The sequence below is a fragment of the Hypanus sabinus genome, chromosome 15 (assembly GCF_030144855.1).
Source record: "Hypanus sabinus isolate sHypSab1 chromosome 15, sHypSab1.hap1, whole genome shotgun sequence".
Taxonomy (NCBI): Eukaryota; Metazoa; Chordata; class Chondrichthyes; order Myliobatiformes; family Dasyatidae; genus Hypanus; species Hypanus sabinus.
Window position 1 is genome coordinate 39,229,176 of NC_082720.1, and position 20,759 is coordinate 39,249,934.

Below are 20,759 nucleotides of genomic sequence, written 5' to 3' on the forward strand. Positions count from 1 at the left end.
CTTTACTTTCTTAGGAAAATGGTCATGACATCAAACACTAGCTAGCTTCTATGTGTGTACTATTGAAAGTATCCTGAGTGGTTGCATTGTGGTGTGTACGGCAATTCAAAAGCACAGGGATTAAAGAAGCTGCAGAGAGCAATGAGCTCAGCCCCACATATTAAACACTCATCCCTCCCTGCTGTTGGTAGTATCTGCATGAAATGCTGCCTAAAGGCGGTAAACTTCTGTCCTTACAAATCCTCACCATGAGGCCATGCCATCTTCTCACAGCTACCATCATGCAAGAGGTATGGAAGCATGAAGTCCCACGCTACCAAGTTCAGGAACAGCTACTTCCCTTCAACCATTCTATCCTTGAACTAACTTGCACAACTCTAATCACTGCTCAGTAGGACAACACTTTGATTGAGTGGTGTTTATAATGGACTTTCTTTTGCTCTGTATTCATTCTTGTGGGGGGAAAAGTGTACAGTTTTTAAACGTGAGATTCTGCATATGCTGGAAATCCAAAGCAACACACAAAATGCTGGAGGAACTTGGGTCAGGCAGCATCCATGGCAATGAATAAACAGTCAACTTTTTGGGCTGAGACTGGATAAGCCTTCTCTAGTGCTGCTCTTCAACTCTTCCTGTGCTGCATTGGTGCTGCTTCATGCACCCATGCTGAGCTCATCAATTTCATCAACCTTGCCTCCAATTTCCACCCTGCTCTTCAATTCACAGTGCATTTCTGACCCTTATCACCCTTTTCTTAGTCTCTTTGTCTCCATCTCTGGAGGCAAACTGTCCACCGATATATTTTATAAACCTACAAACTCCCACTGTTATCTTGTATTCCTCTTCCCACCCTGTCTCCTGTAATAATGCTACTCCCTTTTCCCAGTTCTGTTGCCTGTGCCGCATCTGTTCCCAGGATGAAGCTTTCCAGGACATCAGAGATGTCATCTGTCTTCAAAGAAGAGTGTTTCCCTTTCTCCAATTTTCACTTTCTGTAAGGATTGCTTCCTCCCTTGTCCATTCATCCCTCTTTGCTAATCTCTCTCCTGCAAGCAAAAGAAGTGCTATACTTGCTTGTTCACCTCCTCTCTCGCCTCCATTCAGTGCCCCAAAACAATCCTTCCAGGTGAGGCAACACTTCACCTGTGGTCCGTTGGGGGTTGTCTACTGTACCTGGTGCTCCTGATCTGGCCTCCTCTACATTGGTAAGACACAACGTAGATTGGGAGACCACTTCCTTGAGCATGCTCATTCCATCCACAAAAAGCAGAACTACCCGGTGACCAACCATTTTAATTCCAATCCCCATTCCCATTCTGACATGTCATTCCATGGACTCCTCTACTGCCACTCTCTGGTTGGAGGAGGAACATCACATAATCCATCTGTGGTAGCCTCCAACCTGATGGTATGAACTTTGATTTCTCCAACTGATTTTTCCTCCTCCCCCTTCCCTCTTCTTCAATTCCTCACTCTGGCCCCCTTCTTATCTCTTCTCCTCACCTCCCTACAACATCCCTCTTGTACCCCTCCTTACCTTTCTCCCATGGTTTACTCTCCTTTCCTATCAGATTCCTTCTTCTCCAGCCCTTTAGCTTTTCCATGTCTCACCTCCTTGCTTCTTACTTCACCCCCTCCCCCACCCACCTGACTTCACTTATTGCTTTTACCTCGTACACCTTTCCTACCCCTCGCCGTCTTCTTCTGGATTTTTTTTCCAGTCCTGACGAAGAGTCTTGGCCCGAAATGTTGACTGTTTATTCATTTCCATAGAAGCGGCCTAACCTGAGTTCCTCCAGCATTTTGTATGTGTCACTACAGTTTGTTTTTCTTGTGAATACCACTTATACCACTTGTAAGTTAGTGTTTCATTGCGCCTGTTCATACATGTATTCTGCATACAGTATGACAAAGTTGACTTTGACTGTTCATTTATGCGTATATAATCCTTCAGTGCTCGAGCTCATTTATATTACGAGTGCCTTCAATGCAAAGCCACAGGCAGCTCACCAACTTCAAAGTCTTTGGAATGGTGATTAATGTGCGAGTTGTACCAGCAACTCCCACAGTCTGTGAAAAGATTTTAACAAAAATCCATTTTTGAAAATATAATTTCCTCCTCATTTTACTCTGGTTTACAATCCCAGCACATTAGCTAAGCAATTACTCTATATTTGATTGTAGTAATTTTTGGCACAACTTTTGCTGGTGCTCTAATAGCCATTGATTTACCATGTAAATTCCATGTGTTAACTTTAGTGGAAAGGTCAGTGATTTGATATTTGGAGTAAAATCTTTCTCTTCCATAAATTTAGACTCGAGTAATCAAAGCCTGTTGCAGCAAATGTCAGTGCCCCCAGTGCCCATGTAGTAATCACCTCGAAAACAAAAGGCTAAATATTTTCCTGATGAAGTGAATTAGCACACTTGTTACAAAAGTGTTATCTTGTGTCAACGTTGAAACAAAATTCAATACTTGATACCACTGAAGTAAAATTGTTAAATTTAGCTTGAATTGTCCTTGCCTTCACGTTATTTCATTATCGTTTTTACCTAAAGCCATTTTTCTGAAGCCCGATTTGCCTTTACATGGGAAAGCAGATTTGACAATATAAGCTGTAAACATATTCCCCAGCGAACACTAATGACATCTAAACTTGCTCAATTATAATGCCCCTCTCAATTGCTAATATTACATCTGCTTATTTTTCTAACAAAAGCCAGGGGGCAGACATAGAAAATAAATCAAATTAAACTTGGACTATGTTTTCCTTTTAAAATAAGCACAAGGCCAAGCAGATAAATATATCAACTATTATTTACCTGTGCAAGTTTGTGTTCTGTTTTACTGTGCAGCTTTAAGTGAAATTTAAACTATTTAGGAACTTGGACTTTAACGATGAGCTGAAAGAAAATCTTTTGCACTTCTGACATAATCTAACTTAAAACATTAATTCCTGATGCTTTGACGCCCAAAGAAGGTCTAGGTTGTCATAAGTGCAAACACTTAGAAGATTTCTCTATGTATTTATTCTCTATGCTTCAATTAAAGAATTAATCAGCTTTATAACAAATTTGCCTTCTTGTAAAACTAAAAAAATTCATAATAGACACGAGACTGCAGATCAGAATCAGGTATGTTATCACTGACATACTTTTGATAATGTTTCACTTTCCAATACTGACCTGTATGAATCTGAAATGGTTTTATATTAGAGAACTTTTGAATCCATTCACAGTTGAATAAATGGAATATATCATTACTGATTTTTTTTTCATAATTTTAGCAGTCTGTAATCCATAAAACCAAGTCCATCCTGTTCTCCACTTTGATTTTTTCTAGTTTTGACAAGATAATTTTATTTAAAATTTAGATGTAATAGTATTAAGTACTGAAACTATGTAGAATGCCTGTTGTAATATTTTCACTGAACATTTGAATAAAGTTGAATGCTGTATATATGTATTTGCACGTGAAGTGCTTTCAAAGTGTTACTTATCAGGGCCAGCAGTGATGTCTCGCTACACACTTAAAGTAAGTCAACGTGCTCTTCTAGGATGGGTAGAGAGCAAATCCTACTTCATCTTGGCATAGATGATCAAAAATGCTGAAAAACTCTAATGGAAGTTCTTTATTTACTTTTCAATTCCAGGTGGAAGCTGAGTTTAATACATAAAATTGCGAGATCAAATTTATAAGAAATGCAGAGTTACTTCAATGTAATGAAACAAATTTCAGAGAACTTCATTTTGTTGTTGATAAATTGTCAGAGTTGTAGCTTTCTAGGAACATTTTAAGTGGAAAGGTAGATAGAGGGCAATGTTCCCTCTAACTTTTAGTAGTCAATGTGCGCAAAAATCTTATGTTGTACAAATTTTTTTCTTGTGACGAAAGTATGTGGCACTGAATTCACACATGGCACACTTTATGTAGGTTTACAAAATATTTGACATAAAACTGCACAGAATAACAATAACATACATATTTAAGTCAGTTATGTTTTCTCTCTCCTGTCTTTGACATTTACCCATTTTTTGTAAACTCTATCTAGACTAATAGAACTTCCATCCAGTTGATAGTTTTTGATTCTCATTAACATATACAAATGACATTCACCTAAACGGTTTCTCAGCTTGTTTTTGAGTTGATTCGTTAGGCTAAGACCTCGCTCACAATTCGCACTAGACACAAGAACGTTTCCCCCAATGTCCATCAACTGTGCAAGGTCGCAAAACTGTTCATTTTGAAGTATAAATGCCACCATTTGAGCAAAGTTTGAAATCAGTTTGGATTTAATTTTTTCTTGCACAGAAAATATGAAATCATTAAGGTTTAAAGTGAGGTTATCCACTTTGGTGGTAAGAACAGGAAGGCAGATTACTATCTAAATGGAGTCAAGTTAGGAAAAGGGGAAGTACAACAAGATCTAGGTGTTCTTGTACATCAGTCAATGAAAGCAAGCTTGCCGGTATAGCAGGCAGTGAAGAAAGCTAATGGTATGCTGGCCTTTATAACAAGAGGAATTGAGTATAGGTAAAGAGGTCCTTCTGCAGCTGTACAGGGCCCTGGTGAGATCCCACCTGGAGTACTGTGTGCAGTTTTGGTCTCCAAATTTGAGGAAAGACATTCTTGTTATTGAGAGAGTGCAGCGTAGGTTCACAAGGTTAATTCCCAGAATGGCGGGACTGTCATATGTTGAAAGATTGAAGCGACTGGGCTTGTGTACACTGGAATTTAGAAAGATGAGAGGGGATCTGATTGAAACGTATAAGATTATTAAGGGATTGGACACACTGGAGGCAGGAAGCATGTTCCCGCTGATGGGTGGGTCCAGAACTAGAGGCCACAGTTTAAGAATAAGGGGTAGGCCATTTAGAACAGAGATGCAGAAAAACTTTTTCACCCAGAGAGTGGTGGATATGTTGAATGCTCTGCCCCAGAAGGCAGTGGAGGCCAAGTCTCTGGATGCATTCAAGAGAGAGTTAGATAGAGCTCTTATAGATAGTGGGGTCAAAGGATATGGGGAGAGGGCAGGAACGGGGTACTGATTGTGTATGATCAGCCATGATCACAGTGAATGGCGGTACTGGCTAGAAGGGCCGAATGGCCTACTCCTGCACCTATTGTCTATTAAACTGTCTAACTATTACAGTATTTTCAGCTAGAAGATCATGATTTTTAGACTTTGATCTCCACTGTTTGATTGTTTTTACTGTTGCTCATCTGCACTCAACCGTAACATGCATATAGCACTCCTATAACAGGTAATGACAGGTTCTGCTGCCTGAGCTTTTGTACACCGTCCAAATGCGATTTACTTGCCAAATGATGCTTCAAAAAGTCAAGTTTCCAAATATCATCCCACTTCTTTCCACTAGCAAAATCTCCAGCAACTTTTGCATCACGACAATACAAACAGATAACTCCAGTTTCCGAATAAACATATAACAATCACAGCACGGAAACAGGCCATCTCGGCCCTCCTAGTCCGTGCCGAACTCTTAATCTCACCTAGTCCCACCTACCTGCACTCAGCCCATAACCCTCCACTCCTTTCCTGTCCATATACCTATCCAATTTTACCTTAAATGACACAACTGAACTGGCCTCTACTACTTTTACAGGAAGCTCATTCCACACAGCTATCACTCTCTGAGTAAAGAAATACCCCCTCGTGTTTCCCTTAAACTTCTGCCCCCTAACTCTCAAATCATGTCCTCTCATTTGAATCTCCCCTACTCTCAATGGAAACAGCCTATTCACGTCAACTCGATTTATCCTTCTCAAAATTTTAAATACCTCGATCAAATCCCCCCTCAACCTTCTACGCTCCAATGAATAGAGACCTAACTTGTTCAACCTTTCTCTGTAACTTAAGTGCTGAAACCCAGGTAACATCCTAGTAAATCGTCTCTGCACTCTCACTAATTTATTGATATCTTTCCTATAATTTGGTGACCAGAACTGTACACAATATTCCAAATTTGGCCTTACCAATGTCTCGTACAATTTTAACATTAATCATGCATAAATATTTCTGGTAGCTGAACATTCATGACCTCATAAGCTTTCGGTGTAGCAGTTTCTACTATTTTGTTAAGTCCTTCAACTTTAAACAAATTTGCAGTTCTTTTGCGCTTCACGCCCTTCGCTTCTTTTGAATTCGACATAGTGAATATTTTTTTCAATAAAAACTTAATATGCTATCTACAGGAATTGAAACAGGTCTTTGTAAACTTTACGATATGAACACTGTCAGCCAAAGATGGCTGCCGCCGTGATGCAGCCGTACAAACCGGAAAGGTGAGGTGACGTAAATTAGTTACGTGCATTGTGGTATTTGAAAAACTGACTAATTAACAGAAACATTTAGCTAAAAGATTATTTTCAGTAAGTGTAATTATTAATTACTACATTATTTTAGGTAACTAACCTTTTGTGTGCATATTAAATTTCCTTTGTGCGCTGGTTGAAAAAGGGTGTGCATCGCACAGCTTAGAGGGAACATAGGCAGAGGGGCACAAATATAGACATAATATTCCAGAGCACAGGGCTTATCAGCAGTAGGTGTCACCATCAAAGCTAGTGATTAAAACTGGAGACAGGGAATTTAACAAATTTTGAAAATCACTGATTTCAGAGAGTTGAAGCAAAAACAGAAAATGCTAGGTGAGGGAGTATCTGAAAAAAGGGAAAACTGAGTTGGTGTTTCAGTTGAAGACCCTTTGTCTGAATTGTGAAAGGGAGGGAGAAGTTGTAATGAAGGTGAGGAAAGGGGTAGGCAAGACAAACAAAATACTGGACTAGAGGGCTCCCAACTTCTACTGAATCAAGACTGTTTGACATACTTCATATCAAAAGAAAGGTGGGTATTGCTTGGGCCTATGTGAATGTCCATGGTTGCCATCTTCTATCTGGAAAGTGAGTAAATTGAAGAAGTTGTTCATTGCAAGGATATGTTTAGCCAAGTGAATGAGTATATTGATCGAGGAAAACTGTGTGGACCTCCATTCTGGAAAAAGAAAGGTGGCATAGAGGGACTGCATATTGTTGGAACTAAGTGACAGAAGCATCTGAAGTGATATTGATGGAGCTGGGAGGGAGCAAACCAGTATTAAATCATGGAGTCAAGTGGGGAAGAAATTAATTAATTAGGGCAAAAGCTGACTGAAATAGTGGGTTGTCCTGACATTTCTATTTGTGGAGCTTGGGAAAGAAAAAGCAGACAGTGTAGGGCTGTGGCAGTACAAGGCTGTAAGATGCAAAGGGAATGTCTCCCATCTGTGTGTTAGAAAATAAAACCTTAAAGTAGCTTTAGTTTTTTTAAACAGGTTTTTTTGTATACTGCTTGAATGTAATTTTGTTAATTCATTTAATTTCCCTTTATTCATTATAGATAAAATAATTTCTCAGACAGCCAGTGTTCCTTGAAAACGCAAAGCATTCGTAAATCCAAAACGATTCTGATCATTATTTCTGATAATTGTTGAGGCGGGCAATCAAGCAATAAAAATAACTGGGCAGGATGCTAGTAATTCAGTGGAAATGCCTATTGTTAATATAGACATGTACACCAGAATGTTATAATGAGGCAACAATTCAAATGCTGAAAAATCAAGTCATCTTCCCCTGTGCTAATTAGGACATTAGTATGCAATAAATTTTATTACCTCAATGAGGAAAGAAGAACAACTTAAAGGCTTTCAAAATCAATTCACTCCTTCAGTTGTCAAAGACTTTAGATCATTCATGAAAACAGAGGCTGGAAGGGTTTAAAATTCAGTCAATATCTGAACAATAGGGCGAGCTACACAGGATCATAAATATAAGCACTGGATATGTCAATTGGAAGCTGGCAGTGAGAATTTCAGTTACACAAGCACTTCTGCTCAAAGCTGTTCTCTGAAATTAAAGCACACTGCCAATTAATTATTTGACTGTGATGCTGATTGTTTTTAAAATTAAACATAGTGTATATTGAACAGCTGATGGCACAGAGAGTAGATTTTACAATGCTTGTCATTTTCTGATAGGTACTGCTAACATATATTCAGAACACAGCATTCAGTTTGATACATTTCTACAATTGCTCTCCAAGTATCTCATCCCGAGTCCAGGTTTCATCCAGGAACTTCACATTGAAGGGAGAGAGAGCAACAGGGAAAGAAAGAGAGAGATGGAGATACAGAAAGAGAAAGAGAACAAGAGAGTGCTACATTATATGAAATAAACCAGAAACAAGATGCAAAGGTGAATTTAGCTGAAACCAGCTACATTCCGACTTTGAAATGATTTGTGCTGGATTAACAAATGTCATTCAAAATGGCAGCAGGAATATTACCATTGACTAGGTCTTGGAAGGGGAAAGCTAATCAAAATTCTTGAAGATTGATTACTAAAGTGTAGATGTGCAGATTTATGTATGTAATAATGTGTGTAGGCTCACTAATTGCCAATATGAGCGGAGCACTGGAGGGTGTCCATAATCTAACGACCTCTCCTCTCAAAGGGAGGGAAGAAAGAAGAAATAATGGTCATCTTAAAACATTAATAGTGTAACTAATCTTTGGAAAGTAAAATTTAGAAACAAGTTATTTCTGTAATCGACTTTACAATTTATCTACACTAACTATTCATAGTAGCAGGAGAAGGAGTCAAGATTTGTGCAAGCAAAAATAATGACTAGCAGAGTGAGACAAGGAATTGAGTGTGATGGTGATAGTGCATTATTAAACAGTCAGTCAGTTTACGGAAAAATGTCAAAACGTTGAAAAGACATTGTGTTTTAAGTTCAAGGTGCTGACATTTTTTTAAAAGAATTGCATAACCAGTGCAACAAATAACAAAATGTGTGCTGGAGTTAAAAGCCATCCCAAACACATGACACCACAATGATCAGAACTGGGAATTAGGTATTTAAAAAGCTCCAACAAACTGGAAGATAAATGGAAGGAATGGTGAAGAGGCAGGTGTGAAAATCACAGTAGGAAAGAATGAGTTTGGGTCAGAGTTAGGGAGGTGCAGGTGAGGGATAAAGACAAGGAAAAACACTATTAACAGCACAGAAATAGGCCATTCAGCCAAATTGCTCTGTGCTCTGTTCTGAATCATTCCCCTCTGCAATTAATAGTTCTCAGAATCTCAAAAATGTAAAACTTATTCTTTATGGTTTTTTTCCTAATTAAGTAGGAATACAAATTATGAAGATTTATTCTTAGCAGGACCACTAGCCCAACCACTATTTTGCTGATTTCCCCCACTTCCCCCCACCACCTCCAATACTACTTCCAAACTCTGCACCACAGGATCTGGGACTTCACTTAGGGTATCGAATTTTAAAACAAATATTTATCAGTGAATGGAAATACATAAAACATCTGCAGATGCTGGAAACCTGAAATAAAGAGACACACAGTAGATCAGGCAGAACTGATTAAGTCAACACATACAAACAAGCTGGATGAACTCAGCAGGTCGGGTGGTATACAGATGCTGCCTGACCTGCTGAGTTCATCCAGCTTGTTTGTATGTGTTGATTTGACCACAGCATCTGCAGTATACTTTTTGAGAACTGACGAGTGGTCTTCAATATGAAACATTAGCTGTTTTTTCCACAGATGCTGCCTGACCTGCTGAGTGTTTCCATAATTTTTTGTATTTTTGCATGGAAGATATTTTCCACAGGCAACACAACATGAAGAAACAGTACAAATCAGCAGGGATACCGTCTGCTCTCAAGTCCTTGTTATTTTTTCTGAAATTAGGTATGACCTTTGACTTAACTCCCATGCAGAAAATGTCAGAAATAGGGACTTAATAGAATTCTTTGGGATGGAATTAAACATTTTAAAATATCTTCATAATTTTAATAGAATACTAGATAACTACATATGATTGAGCTAAAAGCAAAAATATCTAAATACATTTTAAAAAAAATGTGAAATTCAGATTTATTTAACACATTGAAAGATACAGTGAAAGATGTCATTTACATTAACAACCAATACATCTAAGGAAGTGTTAGGGGCATATTCTAGTGCAAACTTAGCCTGCCCACAAAGCTCAGCAAAACATCACAGAACACACTAAACAATGACTTAACCCTTTTCACTCACTCAGCCACCCACCCAGACACATACACAGTCCTCTAATCCCAGGACAGGCCATCTTCAGCCTCCGGTGGACTTGTGGATTCACAAACAGTGTGCCCCGACCTACAGAGATCCACAGATGTAGGGCTGTGGCCTTTGGGCTGTGAACTCTGAGCTTCCAATCGACCTTCAGGCTTTGATCGGGGCCTCCTATCATTCTTTGAGCTTTGATCTTCTGTGTCAACCCGGAATTCAAAGCTGATGATAAATGTCCTGGATGAAAGCCTGATCACCGGACTCATTAATGACAGGTCCCTGAATGCTCTCACCACCCTGCTAGTCTGACATTTGACCACGTCCAAGCTGCTGGCCTTTGAATGTGGAATGGAAGCTTAGATTGTGTCCTGTCCTCCAGTTCCCCCATATTCCTGTCCCTAAAACTTAAATTAACCTCTAACTACCCTCTCTGGCCTCAAAAACCATCCCTGAAAAATCAAAAACTCTGAAAAAACTAATTGTCTATGAGCCATGACTTCAACGGAGACCACAACTCGGCGCCATGTTGAAGAAATTATATTTTAAGGAGCAGTCTACATACATAAAATTAAGTTTTCATGACCAAGCAAAGTAATAATTAACCACTTGATTAGATGGTCTGCAACAGAGTTACTTTCAATAAGATTATTTAAAATATTTCAGGCTAATCATAAATAAATAGAACAGAGTCAAAGTTTTAGGTCAATGACCTTTGTCCAAAACACGAGATGGAATGAACAGAGAACATTAACCCCCCTTCTCCTCCACACAGGTGTTGCCTGATCTTCTTCCATTCTATTTTTATCTGATATTGGTTTTTAGTAGGGCAATTTCATGGATACATTGGAGAAGAATATAGCCTGTGGAGGCATGTTAAATCATTCATTGGAAAATTAGGATGTCCCAGGTTTGGAAATCACTAAATTGCTACCAGTTTCATGGTGACCACCAAATATTGCAAAATCCAGGTATGTTTTTATAGCAGCAATTTGTCTTGTTGTCTTGTGGTTTTTAAAAATACTTTATGGTAAAATTACAAGGGCATTAAGTCAGTTATTAAGTCAGTTGACCAGCTAACGCAGCTGAAGGAGAGGTTATCCTAGGGACACATGGTGTCCAAAGTCAAGGATGGGAGAAAATCAGCAGGGTTAATGTCTGCTCTAGAGGCCTTGTCATACTTTTTAACTTAGGCACAGCCTTGACTGACTGCCTTTCAGGAATAGCAGAAATGCTGAATAATAATTCTTTATAGGATGGAATCAAAGAGTGATTTACAATTATTCGAAATGTTCCTTCTTACAGGTGTTTACAATCTCCCTAATCCCGGATGAATTCAGCTTCATTCTTGTTTGTCAGCAGGATGGGGCCTTGCCAGTGGATGGGCTTTGTCTTCTTGGGTGTCAGTGAGCTACTGAGACTCCTTTGTTCAGTCTGTCCATCAGTCATTTCAGTTGTACCTCTGTGGTTGCTTAATGAGCCCCTCAATCCCCCCTGTCATTCATCAAACCAGACCAAGCTCTTCATAAATATCAAAGCCAAGAGCCTCTTAACAGGTGCCGATTATGGTGGACCTCACAGCAGCCTGCAAGCTGCGGGCATCCTGCAGGTCTCATGGACTGGGAACTGGCAAATTGTCTTCGGGACACCGTCCACTGTCCCTGCAGGGCAGATATACAAAGCGATGCAATAAGTTAAAGACCTCCTAAAAGATCACCCCAGACAGAAGCTTCCTTTGGGATTTTTAATGAGATCTTTCTTGAGGAAAGATATTGCTGTTACAAGGGTAAATAAAAAGAGGATGGAGATAAATGACGTTCCACTGTATGTTTCAAGTTGAAATCCAAATTAACCCGCAGAGGAAATTATATAAAAAATTCTTATGTACAGATAGTAATGGACATGTAAAAAGAACTACACCTCCGCTCCCCAAAACACTTCCCGCTTGGCATCCATATGTCAAACGTAACTATTAAAACAAAAGCCATGATCATTTCATTAAGTCCTTGCTAAAGGAAAGATAGTCTCAGAGACTAATCTTAAATAGTCTTTAATTGTTCTCACATCGAAAATACAGGCCTTGATTTTGTTTCTGGTGGGAATCAGCAAGAAATGCTGGGCCAGATAACCATGAGGAGAGGGTGAGCTGATCAGCTTGGAGACCTCTTGTGGCATCCGGAGTTGGAATTTCATCCCTGATGTTGTGAATCCCACTCAATGACAGTTGGCAAGGATAAGCAGACCTCCGCTCCTCTTGACTCTATGAGTAATCCACTGGCTCTTCATCTGGCAGTTTTTGATGTCTCAGGACATGTCTGTAGAGTGTGTGAGGTAACAGATCCACGAATAATGAATGTGTCGAAGAATGTTGATTTTGCCAGCAGCACGTGACTGATCATCCAACATCAGAGCCATTCTTTTTTGCTCAGGATGTCCTTTTGGGTAGATGTTGGCTAGAAAAATTTTAGAGCATAACTTGCCTTGGAAGCTTTTCCCACATACTGTACCTCTGTGCATGCGGATGCTCAGCTGGCCCCCGCCGTGCTTTCCTGCGGGTGTGCTGGGACCAGTAGTAGCCCAAGGTGCTGGTCCTGAATGAAGTGCTGATATGTGCTGGTCACTGTGGCACTCCATGCAGTGTATAGTAGCTTTTCAGTCCTTTGCTTGGTGCTCATTTGAAGCACAATATTTGAAACATATTAAGTGCTCTTTTAGAAAGTGTCTCCAGTTTGCAAGCGGACTTTCTCTGAATCTTCTGCATTTCATTAAGGGGTGAGGTTTCTTATGGACTAGTATTTTCTGTCTGGGTTCATGATGGAGTTTTTTACTTCAGTTTTGTTTGACTGTGATAGGGGTGTTGGTTTTCCATGCTGTTGTTGAAGATCTCTCTTTGAATGACATGGTACTGAAAATTGAGTGCATAAAGTAGGGGCATTTCATAGCAGATGGATTTCACAAGGAATTAAAATGGCGGACAGGGAGCATGATGTTTCACCTTATACCTGAATCCTTCGGTTATCCACTGTTTTTGGTAGTTTCTCCACTATAGGGTTTGTCCAAGAAACTCAGTCCTGGTATGTCACCTTCATTTTTTTTGTGGCTTGCAATTCCAGCAACAGATCTGCAAGGTTCAGTAAAGCTTCTGGGATTTTTGTGTGAAAGCTTTGCAAAATTATCGAGTCTGCTGAAGCGAGATTCTTCGATTGCCTCTGGAGAAGCAAAGCACTTCCAAACCCGCCACAGTATGTCCATACCCATAGCTGGTTTATTAACATGCACTGCTCTAACCTTCTTAAACATTTTGCAGTAACTCCCCATCCTGCCATTTGCAATGAAGGTCGAGCTCTTCACTCGGTTTGAGACTTAGTTCTTCCATGCCATTGCGGAAGTGTAACTTGCACGACAGTTAACCAGTAGTCCAACACTTTTAGTCCTGCTGTGAATTACATCTTAACAAGTCAGATACCAAACCAAATCTAATACCCTGAATGAGGGCTTTGTGGAGACTGGTTTAGCAAATGTGTGTCCTGAGGTGGGTGGAAGTTTAGTCTGTCCATGTCTGTGCAGTTAGGATTGGTATCAGTAGCAACTCTTGACTGAGGTGTTTGCTGTGATGGAACTGCAGAAGGCGATGTTGTGTGTCTTTGACTGTCAATACCTGGACTTGGTGAAAGGCATGTTGGCTGTGTGGTGCGCACATCTACTCATCGTAGAACTGGAACATGTTTTTGTAGCCTAAATGCATTTGGACATATTCTTTAGTAAGCTGATTTGGCTCTCGTGACAGCAAAGCATGACTGATCCTAGTTGCAGACATAACACTGTCTAAGATGACTGCTGCTTTTTACACCTTTGCCTCTGCCTCAGCTTCACACCCTTCCTTGAGTGTACTTGGGGTAGCCTCAACAAGTGCTCTCTCCATGCCTACACGTGCTCTTTGCATGCCAAGGCAAGCTTTCTCTGTTTGCTTCTTAACTTTGCATTTAACATTAGCTGCCGTTCTGGCTCTGGTGCAGCTCGTGCTGCAGATATGCTAATTGTAGATTCACTCGAGCATTGCCATGATGCGGTTGATGTGCTACGTTCTGACCTCAGTTCCAGCTCTTGGCAATTGCTCAGCTCGGAAGCCATGCAGCGAGTTAAACATCTTCTCAAAGATCACAGGAGGCCGAAACTTCCTTTAGGGGTTGGGTTTTAATGTAACCTTACTTGTGAAAAGATATTGCTGTTTCAAGGGCAAATAAGGAAAGGACGTAGATCGACATCTTTCTACCTTGTGCTTCAAGTTGAAGTCCAATTTAACCCACGCAGGAAATGATGCAATAAACAGCTTACACACAGGAAGTGATGTTCATACAAAACAAACCGCGCCTCTCATGGCCAGAACACACTGTGTAAGAAAAGACTGGCTTTGTGAGGTCTTTGAGTGCCTTAACATTGTACTTCTGGCGCCAATAATTCTGTTGATGCTTAAGACATACTGCCTGCTTTCTCCAGGTAGGGGGTATGTCTTCAGCATCGGTAGAAAAGTGACATTCTGTCAGTTGGCTATCTCCTGCCAATCAGGAGTTAGTCGATTTGTCTAAAATATTTTGTGTGATTCTAGTATCATACATTATTATAGCTCTCTTAAAATCAGCCATGATGGAATGGTGGAGCAGATTTGATGGGCCAAATAGCTTAATTCTGCTCCTATGTCTTTTGATCTTATGGATTTGCGGTATGGTCCAGAAGAAGTTTGGCAGGAAGACTGGTGAAGTTAGAATTGTTCTCATTAAAGTGAAGAATGACTAAAGGGATTATAGCTTTCAAAGATTTAAGGGATTTCCCAGCCAATTATGCCAGTAACGATAGGTTTAAAATGAATGCAAAAGTATGGAAATATAATGAGATTTCCCCCCCCCACCCTAACATGTACATGAAAAATTTCAAAGGCAAGTGGGCATGCATTTATAGTGTGAAAGGGTGAAATCTATGGCGTGGGACTAAATTGTAAACTCTCTCTGAGGGCCAGCACAGGCAGAATGGGCTGAATTGCATCCTTCTGTAAGTTTCAGGGATCTTCGGAACTCTTTGAGTTTGATCAGCAAATTTTAAATTTTTTAAAAAAATTAGAATAATGCATTTTAACTGAATATAGATTCAGCCACAAAGTGCAAACCATGGAGTCAAAGGTCAGGTAGAATGGCAAAGTAAAAATAATTAATTGAGATTTGATTATCAAATTACAACCTTTGTTTTACTTGGCCTTTACAAAAAAATAGCAAGAACCAGCACACCATTTGTTCTTGTGTACCTGCTGATGCTTTACAATAGAGCATATGTTAGAGCAGTTGTGGGCCAAATGGCTTCTGTATATCCCAGCAGTCTAATTAGTGCAGGCCACTTCATAATGGTGCAATCAATCATATGCTATGCTTCTCAAAATATCTGTTCTTATTTACAGTCATAGCTATCGGATTATACTTACCAGCCCAGGTAAAAGATATTGTTAGGCTTAAAACACTCAGACTGATGTCCTTCTGAAAGTAAAGTTGTTAGCAATATAAATAATCACTGTCAACTTACAACCTCAAGAGAGGGGGAGAGAGGCTGGCTTATGTCGCAAATGAACAGAATGTCCTTTCATTAGCAAGCTCTGGGCTCCATTTGAGCCGAGATTAATGGAGCACCAAGACCTTGCTGTGCTAGCATGGAGAGTAGCCCTTGCAGTCAGATCCCTCCTGCACAGTTGGAGTCTCACTCAAATGTGTAATTTCATTTCGATGTACATGTGATAAGTAAATAGAACATAAAACATAATAGCACAGTACAGGCCTTTCGACCATGATGTGGTGCTGATCTTTTAAAGTTCTCTAAAATCAGTCTCGCTCTCCCCTTCTACATTGCCCTCTATTTTTTAATTGAATCTAAATCTGAATAAAGCAACACAGCTGTGGCAAGTTCACCTTTTCGTGGAATGTGCATTTGCAAAGAGGGTCCAGAAAAACTTGCAAGGGTCCTGATCAGCTGAGAGAGGTTTGTAATTTATAGGCTGTTGATCTTCTGCATTGCCTATGGCCTCTGTAGATCCGTGGCATTCCTCTTCACCACCAACCACATTGTCAGACCAAGACAAGCATCAAGTGCTGCTGGAAAATCATCAACTCAGTAAAAGCAGCACTTTGGTCTGTCCAAAACTTGTTGGTATTCCAGTCTAGAAGGCACATTCCTGGCTGCAGGATGACTTGTACAAGGATACATGGAAACTTGGGTGTAGCTACCAAAAAGACTTTTTGGAGAAGGACTACAACCTAAACTCCTGTCTGCACGAGATACTGAGGGACTTAGTGCATGTAAAAGACCAATAACCACTTCAATGTTGTTCAAAGAAGCCACGACTGGCATTGTTGCTTTGTTAATAGAATGTATTAACCTGAATATGTAGTGTTACAACACTATGAATGTACAGACTGGATGCCATTGTGAATGAACAGAGAGCCATGTACTGTTTCATATTTCATGTACAGCTTTTATGAATAAAGTTTACTTTTGAAATTTAAAAAATGATTAATAGAGATAAAACTACTTTTTGTAGCTGCATACAGTCTAAGTGATCTGCAGCCATTGTATCGTGGTTTAAGAATAAAAGAAAAATACATTAGAAGTTTCAGCAGAGATGGTTGTTTCGACTTGGACATTTAGATAGAGGGAAGCGACAATTTTAGCAGGTTACCCAATTGTTCTTTATATCGGAACCAACCTCCACGTGACCATTGGTTATATCTTCTTATACCTTTCATCCTGGCTTGGGTAGCTATTCTTTAAATGCCACAGAAAAGCAACTGGGATTTTTTTTAAAGAGTTAAAGGGACCAATGTTATTATTATTGTTAGTGACAAAGAAAATCAGTCCATACAGACAATGCTCACATAGATGCTTGTACAAGTTGTTGCATTGTAATAGCCTATATTGCTATTATATTCCTACAGTACAATATGGATTTTGGAAATAAATCAATGATTCCTTTTTCTTACAGCCAATACAGATAATTATAATCAAGGAAATCAACAGTTTTATAGATACAATCATTAAAGAAAATGCTGTGCCTTTTTAAAAGCTAACTGTGTAGTATCTGACTAATGACACACCACCATTTAATCTGCCTGTCAAGATGTTGGCTTATGGACAAGAACAATCAAATTACTCATAATGGCACAAGCTTCCTTTACATGACTTAGTTATTAAATTGTGATCTGGAGACCCAAAATCTGCCTTAAAATTATTAGAAAATTGAAGTGGCATTTTCTGGCTTAATCATGCAAAACCCATTTGGTATCTTAAGTGATTCCGTTTTCCATTAATTCCCAACACTTACCTATCATTTAATATATAACAGGTGCAGGGCAGTCAAATCCTCAGGATCCTGGCACAGTCCCATGCAGTAGGTTTGAAAACTCTATGGTGGTATGGAAGATTTCAGAATATTTTCTGGTTCAGCGGACACATGATAAGGAAGCCATTGGTACCTCTGATGATGTGTTATTTAGTCACTGCACGATGCACAAATGGCTGTTCTGTGAAAATTGAGTAAAGCTGAAACTTCACTCACATGAGGAAAGGCCTTTCCTCACTTTAGAATGTTTTGCAATGACACCACGTATCAGAATCTGAATCAGATTTAACATCTCCGGCATATGTTGTGAAATTTGTTGTTTTGCAGCAGCAGTACAGTGCAATACATAAAAGAACTATAAATTAATGGGAATCCTCAACGATGGACGCCGATCACTTTTTGAAGATGTCCTTAATGATGCAGAGACTAGCGCTCATGATGCAGCTGGCTAAGTTTTCAAGTCTCTGCAGCTTTTTGCGACCCTATGTGGTGACCCCTCCATACCAGATGGTAATGCAATCACTTAAGAGTGCTCAGCATAACACATCTGTAGTTGATATGCCAAATCTTCTCAAATTCCCAATCAGATATAGCCACTATTGTGCCCTCTTGGTAATTGCATCAATATGTTGAGCCAAAGATAGATTTTCAGCAATGTTGACACCCAGGAACTTGAAACTGCTCACCCTTTCCACTAGTGATCACTCAATGAAGACTGGTGTGCGTTTCCTTGACTTCCCCTCCCTGAAGTCCACAATCATTTCCTTGTTCTTATTCACGTTGAGTGCAAGCTTGGTATTTTGACACCACTCAGAGAGCAAATTGATCTCACTCCTACCATGTCCATTAACTTCAAAGCTGAAGGTGGAGATAGATTTGTGAATTAGGAGATATGAAGGTGAGTCCAGCATTGTGAGCTTGCATAAGAGTTGGGAGGCAGTTAAGGTGGCTACGAGGGCTGGTGGGGATGAAGGAGTCCTGTAAATGAAGTAAAGGGGCTCACCTGAGTCAGTTTCCCCTAAACACTGAGCTGGGGCCTTCTCAGGGAGATCCACTTTAAATCACGTTCCAGTAGCAGTGCAATGCATGGCAGTGAGGTTAGATTGCCCAAATGCCCAATGATGTTGTTTGGATCCCAGTAATCTAATCTCTCCTGGCCAGGTAGGAAGTTGTGTTACACCAGAAATATTATCATTACTTGTGCATCTGATGTAAAAAAAAGTCTTTGCGATTACAACCTGAGATGAGCAATATCTAAATGAATCTCACCACTTGTATAGTTTGAGTGCTGGAAACTGGTATTCCAATCCAGAATGAACATTGATTTTCATATGTGTAATGCTGGAGAAAGCAGAGGTACCAGACCAAAAACTAGTACTTGAGCAATCCAAGATCAATATTTGTACCCTCATTTACCATTTTAACAGTGGGATAACAATAAATTGTATATACTCGATTACAATCAAAATACCAAGAAGATGATACTAATGCTTCAAATGGTGTTTATTTAATATGCTCCTACATTACCAACATTAATTTCTATACTGAAAGATTGTGAATTTTCCTCCAAATTTAAATTAAATCAAAATGTGTATGAAATGGATGCACTTCTGTATAACTATTAGAACATTGCACTTGACTAGGCTTCTTCAGAACATTTATTGCATTGTCCATTCATACGGCTTTGAAAAGGTTAATGGAAAATCATATTAAAGTATCAATGTGATGCAGATTTGAAGAGATTTCTTCTCTGCTTAATGTTAAAATTGATTAATTGTCATTCATAAAATTTCATTTTACTTTCTCAGTAATTTGTCAATAAAGTTTAGTCAGACCTTGCATTTAAATTTTTACACAAATGGCAATTACACCATTTCATTCTTCAGTTTTTCTCATTAAATTTTGAATTCTCATCATCAAATCCTGTCCTTAACAGCATTGATAGTAACAGTGATCAGGAGTGTCATTTCCCTCCCCACTCACAACATTTTGAAGTTATCTATTGATAGAAATTGTTAATTGTTAAAATTATTGTGAAGCACCTACCTTATCATCACCACCTTCATTACAATTATAAGTTTCTTGGTTTGGCTGGTAATGGAAGGATCCAGTCAGCTCTCCTGTTTAGACAAAATGAAAGATTAAAGTAAGAACACTTAAAGCTGTAATCAATCTAAATAAAGTTCTTTTCATGCAATCATTCATGTTAGTTGTGTAAATACACAGTAAAACAAAAATCACTAGAGTATTCAATCTGAACTAACACATCTTACAAAATACTGTTTGAAACTTAATTAGATTCAGTTTGCCTTGGAAAACTGACAATTACTTTTCACCTTGAGTAGGTCCAGCACTTTCAAAATAATTTGTCTACACAGAGTATCTCAGCCAATATAATGGTTTGGCTATTTAGTTGCTAAATATTTTATGGTTTTAAATCTAAAAAGAAAAAAACACCATCTCAAATGAATTGCTTTTCCAGTGTCAGTCATTCTCATAGTTCAGAAGAATTCAGATGCATTCATACTCAGGCATAATGCAGATAGGCAGACTCCATTATTCATTAAGCAACTAATTAAAGAATCACTTTTCTTCTCCAGAATAATCAGTTTATAAGAGAATGCTTTGAGTTGTAAAAATTAGTAGGTTAAAGAAATAAGAATTCTGAGTTTGCACCAAATAAATATGATTTTTTAAAAACTGCAGCCTAAAAAAAAGGACACCCCCATGGTGTCAGAGTTGTGCATTCTGTGACAAATCATAGGTTGATTAAATTGTCTGTCATTTCTGCTCACTAGGATAACAAAGGAACTTCCTGGATTAGGGGAATTAGGTCCCAATTCTCTGATACTAATAAAAACCCAATAAAAACCCTTATGCATGAAAAAAATAGTGCGCACTTGTTTAGACATTTACCTTCCTCCTGCTCGTCACGTCCTCCCACCCCCATCATTGCCATCACCTCCAATAAAAAATTAGAGAAAAAACTGGTACATTTAGCATTCAGTTTCAGATAATAGCACTGCTGTCATTGGATAATTTTTCCCCGGTCATGTCACAGTAGAAATTTTGTGAATATATACATCAAATAATTTAAAAAGTCATTGCAGAGTGGAGCAAAAATATTCCCAAAGACAGTGGTTAAATGTGTACAATTTCCAGGTTATTAGCAATCTTAGCATCCTTGATTATAATATAACAATTATTTTGTTTTTATATGTGATTTTTTTTACCAATTAAGATCACAATGGATGTTAGT

General features: G+C 39.0%; 1 protein-coding gene across 2 annotated transcripts in view; it reads right to left on the reverse strand.

The window, feature by feature from the left end:
- rnf44 (ring finger protein 44) overlaps window positions 1-20,759 on the reverse strand; it is a 155,586-nt gene that overhangs the window by 101,324 nt on the left and 33,503 nt on the right. For both annotated transcript variants that reach the window (XM_059990246.1, XM_059990245.1), the window contains exon 2: window positions 19,547-19,620. In XM_059990246.1, the coding sequence (XP_059846229.1) occupies window positions 19,547-19,620 (74 nt within the window). The remainder of the gene's footprint in view (window positions 1-19,546; window positions 19,621-20,759) is intronic.